Source organism: Nesoenas mayeri, assembly GCF_963082525.1.
Source record: "Nesoenas mayeri genome assembly, chromosome: 8".
NCBI classification, from domain to species: domain Eukaryota; kingdom Metazoa; phylum Chordata; class Aves; order Columbiformes; family Columbidae; genus Nesoenas; species Nesoenas mayeri.
In genome coordinates, this window is record NC_137554.1 from 28,827,055 (window position 1) to 28,836,547 (window position 9,493).

General features: G+C 53.5%; 1 protein-coding gene across 1 annotated transcript; it reads right to left on the reverse strand.

Annotated features, from left to right (window-relative positions):
- Positions 1-2,677: 2,677 nt before the first annotated feature.
- FAM163A (family with sequence similarity 163 member A) lies at positions 2,678-4,313 on the reverse strand (the record flags this gene model as incomplete). Its single annotated transcript, XM_080348402.1, has 2 exons — positions 2,678-3,070; positions 4,221-4,313. 2 exons carry the CDS (start codon positions 4,311-4,313, stop codon positions 2,678-2,680), a joined length of 486 nt encoding a protein of 161 aa, XP_080204528.1.
- Between the last annotated feature and the right edge of the window lie 5,180 nt (positions 4,314-9,493).

The following is a 9,493-nucleotide window of genomic DNA, read 5'->3' on the forward strand; positions in this document are numbered from 1 at the left end:
GAGAAGCGAGTTGGGAAAGCCTGTCGCTGCTGTCATCATCTCTGCAGAGCTCCAGTTGGAGGTGGTGGGGCGCAGAGGCCAGCCCGCAGCAGGACACAGACGACAAGCAGCCGTCTTTCTGGTCTGCCCTACAGATTTTTCTACTACAAGGGCAATTTCCAAAACACACTGAAAAATTCTGTGTCATAATAAAGAGCTAAACTTTAAACCTGTGTTTTTGGGAGGCAGGTACCTAGGCCAGAGGCAAGGGAGGGAGGGACACAAGAGGAACAAAAGCAGGAACAGGAAGGGTGGGGAGGAAAAATCCTTGCACCAGTACAGCTTCCATGCAGCACCAGATAAACCTAATTTTATGTTGCCTGCCGAAGAAGAGAAACCACTCCTGTTTTGTATTTCAAAGTCCTCATTTATTTCTGACATTGAATTTGGACCCATAGCTGAGCAAAGGCAGAGAATAGTAACAGAAGGAATCTGAAGTAGAACAAATCTGGGATCCCTGCCCCTACCTTGTCCTCTTCCTCCACCATCCCCAAGACCTTCTGACCCACAGCTGCATCTCCCGTGTTTCCAGCCCTTGCAGACTCACCCGTTTCACTGTAGCTGTGCCAGACAAGGCACCGTGTTGGCTCTGAGGCCAACCCTCGTCTTGGCCATTCAGCTACTCAGGAACTGCCTCGCCAGCCTTGGCACCTCGTTAGTTGGCAACAGGTCACGCTTAATTTGCTATAGGATGAAGATGACAAAGTGGATGCCTTCCTTTCACCAGAAAGGATGGGATTTACTGAGTTAGCCAAGATTTTTTTCAAGTTACAGACTTACATTTTCAGGGAAGAGTACTGGCTAGATGGGAAGCAGTAGGAGCATTCAGCCAGTGGGATCCAGAGAGCTTTGCTGCTGCTAATTTGTCTTCTCTCCTGCCTGCCTTTAACATGAGAGGACGTTTAAAACCTGCTATCGCTATTTGGAGAACGGAATGAGACTCTCTGAAAGAGCTGCAGGTAGTCTGAGTCTCCGATAATGGCAATATGGGTGGGGGAGATGGTGCATAACATTTGCTCAAAAGGCTGTGTAAAATGCAGGTTGGGGCAAGGTGTTTGCTTACAAGGACCATCACCACGTTTAGCATTTGTCCGGCTCCTTTTCTTTGCGCAGTTTGAGCAGAGGTGCCAAGGCAGGAGCAGGTCCAAAGTGTAAATTAGCCTTTTGCCTGATAATGTAGACACTCTGGGCTCATGTAGCATGCGCCTCTATGCCAAGACCTACTTTTTCTGTGCATGAACGGGGGAGGTGAAGTCCAAATCCTTCTGCGGGCAGCAGGATGATTTCTAAATTGTGGCGGTAAAAATAAAAACAAATAAACCCACCACTCACATTTCTGAGCAGTCGCACCCTATATTGCAAAGGCACGGCCAGCGTTTCCTGCCATCGCCTCCAACACATGGCTGTGGGCATCGTCACTGTCCGGGTCCCTCCTCCCTGCCACGGATGGGAAGCGCTCAGCCCAGCGGCCCTGCACCGGTTGCTATGGAAGTGCCTGCGAATGACGAAGATGTCCTTGTAGTAATTTTTCACTTAATTTGATTTATGGAGGAAGGAAGAACTTTCCCACATTCATTTTGCAGAAAGGCAGAGTCACTGGCTGTCGTCACCAGCCACAGAACTGGTGAACCCAGGTTCGGGCCTTGCACCCTCTTCTTCTGAAAGCTAAAAAAAGGGGAACGTTGACCACCCAAACATCACTCTCGTGGGACGTTGCGGGCCCTGCGAAGGAGGAGATGTGAGCCGGTGGCCTCTGGTGCTGCCGTTGAAAGCAAAAGCCACCCCAAAGCCAGCCTTCCTCTGGCTGTGCGGAGCTGTCAGGGTGGACTGCATCAAGCTTCCAACACCAAAAGTGACCAAAACTGCAGTTATTTAGGGATGCAATTCTTCTCATAAGTAAAATCCTGCCATTTTTTAATGGGTTGAAGTTAAAATAGCTCCTTAGAAAGCTTGTGAAGAGTGGGGGCTCTGGCCGCAGAACCATCAGCCTGTGCCCATTTGCGTGGGTGAGCAGTTTCACGAGCAACTTTTCCTCCCCTCGCCCGTGATCTAAATTCACATCTCGAACTTCTCCAGCGCGTGCAAAGACCGAAGCGGGTGGGAGCCAGTGTCTTATCTTACACTCGAACACAAAAGCTAACTGCTAGCAGCAACTAACGCAGTGCGAGGGGAGAAGGACGATCCCGATCTTCCCTCCGTGGCTTTCCCATCGCTGAGGAGCGCTACCATTCCCCGCTCAGCGGTGGCAACTGGTCACGCCAGAGGTGGTGGGACAGGCATCTCCTTGGGTGGCTGCATGGGGACACCCAAGACCTCGGTCTGGGCTTGGGGAGTCAGGAGTAATTAAATTAGGTTGTACTGTACATAGCCCTCGTTAGACAAGTCCCGTCAGGAGATAGAGTAGAATAATAATGACACTTATGATGGGTTCAGAGGTGGCCGGTTTGATGTCATTGCCCTTGGAGATCTCTCTTGTCTTCTCGCCCATGCTGGGCGGTCCGGCAGGAGGACCATGCTGGTCTTAGGGTGGGCTTAGGGGGTCCTCTCTGCAGGTCCCCCCCCGCCAAAGACAAGTGAAAAGCCCCTTCCTTGGAGCAGGCGCTGGCTGGGGGACACCCCGTGTGAGTGGCCATGGTGGCTACACCTCCGTGCTGACAGCCCGCGGGTTGGGGAAGCCCTCGCGGAGGAGGCCATGCCGGCTCACCGGGTAGCCTTGCAGGGCGGCCATGTTGAGGGGCGGCCCCATCTCCTTGTAGCACGCGGGGGTGTAGGTGACCCTCTCCCCGCCATTGCGCACCATGTCGGCAGTTCGGATGTAAAAGGGGGAGGCGTAAGGGGAGCAGGTCGGGCAGTAGGTGTGAGCCCCGTGGTGGTTGAGCTCACTGAGGGGGCTGCCCTGGCCATCCACCACCCGGGAGTTGCAGGCATTGCATGGGCCGAGGTGCGAGTGTGTGGGAAGGTCGGGCTCTTCCTCTTCCTCCTCCTCCTCCTCCTCTTCCTCATCAGAGTCATCTTTCTTGCAGCAGTAGTACTGTGTGGAAGCAAAGGGGTTGGATTAGGGGAAGCGGAGCAGCAGATTCTGCTTCACAGCCAGCACTGCCGCATCACTGAATCATCTTGGTTGGAAGAGACCCTCAAGATCTTCAAGTCCAACCGTGAACCCAACCCTAGCACTAACCCATGTCCCTGAGAACCTCACCTATGTGTCTGTTCAACCCCTTCAGGGATGGCAACTCCACCACCGTGCTGGCAGCCTGTTCCAATGCCCAACAACCCTTTCTGGGAAGCAGTTTTTCCTAATACCCAATCTAAACCTCCCCTGGCACAACTTGAGGCCATTTCTTCTCATCCTATCGCTTGGTACTTGGGAGGAGAGACCAACCCCCTCCATGGTCCAAGCTCCTTCCAGGCAGTTCAGAGATCAGAAGGTCTCCCCTCAGCTCCTGTTCTCCAGCTGAACCCCCCAGGTCCCTCAGCCTCTCCCATCACACTTGTGCTCCAGACCTTTTAGCAGCTCCGTTCCCTTCTCTCAACTTGCTCCAGCACCTCAGTGTGTCCCTGCTCCCCTCATCCCCCTGCCAGACAGACCCTCCATCAGCCTCTGGCTGCTCTGCTCCATCAGTACCTGGGTCCTGCAAAGCAGCAGAAGCCAGACAAAACCCAGACCTGAGCATGATGCAGAAGGCAGCTGCTGGGGAACTTGTCATCTCCCCTCCCAGCAAGGTTTGCAAGGGGAAGAAGGTATTTTACTGTGCCAGTTGGAAACTTCTCTAAGTAACGGCTGTGCTTTTCATCACATGTGCACTGCTGCATGGCCCAGACTTCACATTAACTTTTAAAGAGCAGGAGGCTGTAGCTAGCTGTTGTTGAAAGCCTCCTCGTTTAATTTACAGGGGGAAAAAAATAAATGTAACAGTCTCCATCTGGTATTGCAAACTCAGCCAAGCCTACATCGAAATTCACAAGTACTGCAGAGCCTCAAAAAAGCCTTAGGGGAGTCCCCCCGCGCCAGGTGGAGGAAAGGACATAACTCTGCAGCAAACGGGGGGAAAAAGAGGTTTGACTCCCTGCCTGTCACAGGTAAGAAACCCCCTCTGAGACCCTTCCTGCAGCAGTTTGGCCCGAGAAGCATCGATCCTGCCAAGGTCCATGACAAGATAGGGGACGGCCCCGGCGCTCACCTGTAGCCTACAGTAGCAGAGCACGGCAATGATGCACAGTAGGATCACTGTCGCTAGGATTCCCCCGGTGATAACAACAGTTCCCGCTGTCATCCGACCAATTCTCCATCAAACTCTGAAAGGCAGAACCACAGGGATGCACGTCACCCCGGGACATGAAAGTCACCTACCACAGCTTTGTCATCACGACAGACACGATGCCTGCATCCCAAAACATCGCATTCCCGTTCCTCCCTCCCCAACTGGAAAACTATCACCCAATATCCCTGTCCTTCTCTTAGCGAGAGGACACCCGAAATGCAGCATCACATTCCCTCGCTGCCTCTGTCTCGGGGTCTTTGGGAAACACCCTCTGGTCCACCTGCAGAGCCTCTCCCCTCACTGAGCCAAAAGGGCCAGTTTCCACCCTCCTGGCAGAAAATACAGCTTCTGCTTCAAAACACAGAAGCAAACTTGGGTTTCCACCAGGAAAAGTCCAAGGGGAGCCTTTGAACTCTGCAAATCTGGTAGTCTGAGCCCAAAAAACACACCCCAGCTGCCCACCAATAGGTCTAACATGGGCTGGGCACTGGCCACAGGACCTGGGGGCTACTCACGTTCAGTGACGGAGGCGTTGGACCTGGAAGGAGCAGAAGGAGAGGTTAGCCATGGCCCGTCAGCACCCCTCCCACATGTTTCCCCACTCCCTGAGAAATTGCCTGAATTTGGGACCTGTGGGAAGCCCTGCTTCATGTTCCGCATCCCACAGGGATGGGGCTCAGCTCATCCGGGAGCCTCTGTGGTGCAAAAAGCATTTTGGGTCATGCAGATTATGATGATGATATTATTATTAATCTTACTATTTTCTTTAATTTGGAATTGGGAAAAGAGGTATTTCCCAAGCTTGGATAAATACTCCGCAGGACAAGGTTGCGCCATCAGCAGCTTGTGAATCAGGCAGCTTCGCAGGGCTAAGGCCTGCCTTAGTCAGCACTTGGCCTTTTCCTCTTTAAAATTAATTATGGAGGAGGCAGATGCATCGTCTCACAAGTGGACAATGCTTTATGTGCTGCTGGGAAAGGGGCTCTCCCCTCCATCCCCTCCGGGGCTGGCAGGTCCCAGTGTCCCTGGGCCACATCCCAGTGTTCCCTCGCCACCTCGTGGGCACCTACCTGGAAAAGGACAATAAGGATGTTGCGGTCACGCTGGCCCCAGGGTGGGCGGCCAGGACAAGCAGCGCTGCGTGGCCATGGGGAGCGACTGGAAGCCCTGGGAGGGAGGACAAGGAGAAAAACCCACCATCAGCTCTGCCCACTCTGCCCAAGGGGGCTTCCCAGTGTCCCCATCCTTGCTGATACCTCCTGTGTCCCCACACCAGGGCTAAATAAACTCCTTTTTTACAGGAGACTGGCAGAAGAGGTGTGCTCTACACAGGTAGATAAACCCAAACCGCCAGGATCCCACACCTGAAACCTGCCATTTCAGCAAAAGCAAGAGACTTGCACCCAAGAAGTGGGTGCACCCATCGCCCCCACCCTCTGGCAATGTCTGGCACAACCACATTTCATTACCAGCTGCCGCATCCCTCTGCGCCTCGTCCAGCGCAAGGCTAATTGATAGGGCCCAAGTGTCAGCCGGTTGCAGCCAAGGAGATCTAATTACCCCTCGCCACGTGGCCCTAATTGACGGAGGGAGGTGGCAGCTTCCAGACAAGACCTGCTCAACGCTGCCCTGGCCTCTGACTGCCCCACATGCTGGTGAGCACCGTAGAGAGCCCTTCCAGCCCCCCTCAAAACCCTCACCCTTCTCACTCTGCTGCAGTGATTTGCAGGATCCTGCCTGCCACAAATTGATTTTCAGCTCTTGGAAAGTTCCTGTACGAAGCCAAAAGGCGGGCATGCATTGGATTTCCTCCCCAAGCCGCTCTCACACGCGAAACAAAGGAAAAAAAAAATACACAACTGAGAAATCAATAGGTCCATAACCCAGCTAATATCTCCATCCATCACGGGACCCGACGCAGAGCTAATAATAGAGACCAACACATCCAGCCCCTGCACCTTATTCCCAAACTGCACCCTGAAACATTGCTAAGAGCGAGGGGCACCAGGGATGGTAGGGGAGACACACGTGGGAGCCTTCGATGGAGTTATCACCTCCCCAGGTGCCATCCTTAACAGGGAAAAGCTGCCGGTGGGTGGCTGGAAAAAGCAAATGTCGACCTTTGATGCCCCCCGAGAAAGATGCACCGTGAGCCGGGCAGTGATGGATGATGCAGGCAGCTGTTCGCATCCAGAAAACTTCATTTCATGGGAGCTGTGATTTGATTTAGAGCTCAGAGAGCAGCATCCAATTAGCCTGAGGTTTGGAGCGAGCAGGCAGCCTTGGAGAATGACCCCAGGCAGGGAGGGACCAGCCCTGGGGACCCTTTGGTCACGTCCAAGTCCAATTGGCACTGCCTTGAGGATGGCTGGGCTTCCACGTGCCCCATCTCCAGTATCCCCATTTCTGGGGATGCTGGGATCAATGTTTCACCAGCCACGCTCAGGAGCCAGACTCCTGCTTTTGAAAACAGAGGATGTTAAAAAAAACAAAAGGCAAAAATTAAAACGAACCAGAAGAGATGTGCTGCCTTTCCTCATCTCTTCGGAGGTGATGCTTTCAGAGAAAGGGGGTTGCAAGTTGTTTAAATATTTAAATATCCCACACTGAGCAAATGCCTTGGGGCTCGCTACTCCTGGGCAGCTCAGGAGAAGGGAAACAACCCACGGGCAGCTGTGGGGACCGTCTGGCACAGAAATCATTGCTGAATAAAATCAGGATTTATCTGAGCGGGGCTGCATTACCCTCCCTGACCCCCTCTGGCTTTCGGGCAAGCGATTTGAGATGCTAGGCAGAGGTGTCACGCTGTCCCCGATGGGGACGGGAGCGGGTGGCGGGAGGGTCCCCCGGCCATATCGAACTCCTCCGGGCTGGCGCGCAAAACCGCTTGCTGCAGAGATACATTTTCTTTAATTGATGTCGCCTCGCAGCACAAAGTTACGGCCTGAAAAGTGACTCTGGGAAACGAGCGGCATCGCAGGCTTCTATATTTATTCTCCTTCAATGACGTCCACAGCAGATTTGCAGGGTTTGCAGGTCGATGGGAGGTTTTTGTCAGCCGCCAGCACTCTCAGCCCAGCTGAGAAATTCCCGTCCTTCCTCTCCTGCCCCACGCTCACCCCCCATCCAACAAGGGTCCAACACTAACACAAGACACAGTAGCGGGTTTTAGGCTATTTGCTGGGAGCATCATGCCAAACCTCGCCGGCAAGTCCTGCCCCAGCCCAGGCTCTGCTCTCCCCGTTTTGCTCTGCAGCTCATGGGCTAATTCAATGAAATGTCTGCCTGGGAAATTAGCCCCGGCCGCTGTTTTACCAGAATCATCTCCCAGGGCCTAATTGGAAAAAAACAGCATCAGGGGCTGCCTTTTCAAAACAGATTATGGCAGCAAACAACAGGGTGGCTGCGTCCTGCCCTGCACCGTCCTGCCCTGCACCTCAGCCCAGTGGAATTTGGCTGGATTAACCCACAATTGCAAACCGTAGCAAGAGGGGGAGGACGTGAGTAGCACTGTCCCCCTAGCCATGGGGCAGAATGGGTGCACAGGGAGGGCTGAGACCCTGCAAACTTATGACATATCAGATATTCTGTGCTGCAACACATAAGGGGACAAGCCAAGTCATAGGGGAACAGAAACAAGGAGATCTGCCCCCAAAATAAGCCAAACCCAAATGAAATTTCACCCAAAGAGTGATGGCAAAGTGGGATGCAAGAGGATGCGGGGGGCTGCACAAGCCAACAGCCCCCAGCGCTTCTTGCCCAGGTCCCAAACCACTGGGTCACTTCAGAGCCTTTAAACTCTTAATTAAGGGATCCACGTGAGCCCCAGAGAGCCAAACCTGCTGCCTGCCCCAGGCACTGCAAACACTGATTTTTGGAGGAGTCAAAACCTGCTGTTTTGCTTTGCCTTTGCACATGAATGTGCTTAAGCCCCATCACTTCAGGAGGGGCCAGCCCCTTCTGACTTTTGATATTCTGTTACTAAATATACTGAGGAAAAAGCATCTTTAAGGCATAAAAAGCGCCCTGCTCCCTCCTGCAGCAATAACACCCCCCAGGAGCAGCATTGGGCTCCGTGGCTGGTTCTGCCCAGGTTATATTCAAGTTTGGACCAGCCTGTGGACAGAAATCACAGCAGCAGTTGGGAAAACTTTGCAGCCTGCTGCAGAGAACACCAAAAAAGGCCTTTTCCCGTTCCCTACATGAGGCTTTTTCGTGCCTTTTTCGTGCTTGGCTCTTTTAGTGCCTTGAGCCGCACGGGGTTTGTCCCAGCAGTTTTGCCAGGGAAACCTCAGCCACCACCCTGCTCCTTGCTCCCGGCCATCGCAAGGACACCCGGGTCACAGAGGTGACACTGTCCCCCAGCTGAGGCTCCAGAGATTTGCAATTAGTCATCAAAACCAAAAAATCCTGTGCCCTGCCACAAACCTGCCCTTGGTTTTCCTCCACCATGGCTCAAGGGTACCGCAGTACCTGCACCAGTTCCCAAGGGCTCCCCACCACCTCCTTCCAAGGTAAGGGATGGGAAAGAAGGAATACCGACAGGGTTTTGGAACCTGCTCTTTTCTTGCAAAAGCAAGATATTAATTGCAATTAACAACAAATCAGACCACTTCAAGGGTGGAAGTTGCCAGCCAGACCCTGGCTCCTGGGTGGGTGCAAAGGGCTGCGCTCCTGCTGCTAACACCGTGCTCCTGAACCACCGAGCCCAGCAGATCCCCTTTCCTGACCACCAAACTCCACCAAAAAACACCTTTTTGCCAACCCAGGTTTGCTCCATTCCATGCTGAGCCTCATCCTACCCTGTGGGAGCCCAAGAGACCTTCCCCAGCGGCGGCAACCACCTTTCCAGCCATGCAGGACTGAACATCTCCCTCCGATCTCTGGCTGTGACTGCACCGGGTGTACGAAGCCTCAGCACGTCCTGGGACCAGCTGGCACATCCACACCCCTGTCCCTGGGAGACCTCCCAGCACTTCACAGATTTTTGACGGAAGGGCGGCTTTGCAGGCTGGGACGCCTCAGGCACGGATTAAACGCGTATCTTGTTACCTGGGCATTTCATCTACCCTTTATTTCCTTAAGCAACTATTCAGATCCTGTCTCGCCTGCCTGCGTGGATTAACTGGAGCCCCGAAATCCCCTGCCGCAGCAGTACCCAGGTATTTCCAGCATACAGCACAAGAGATGGG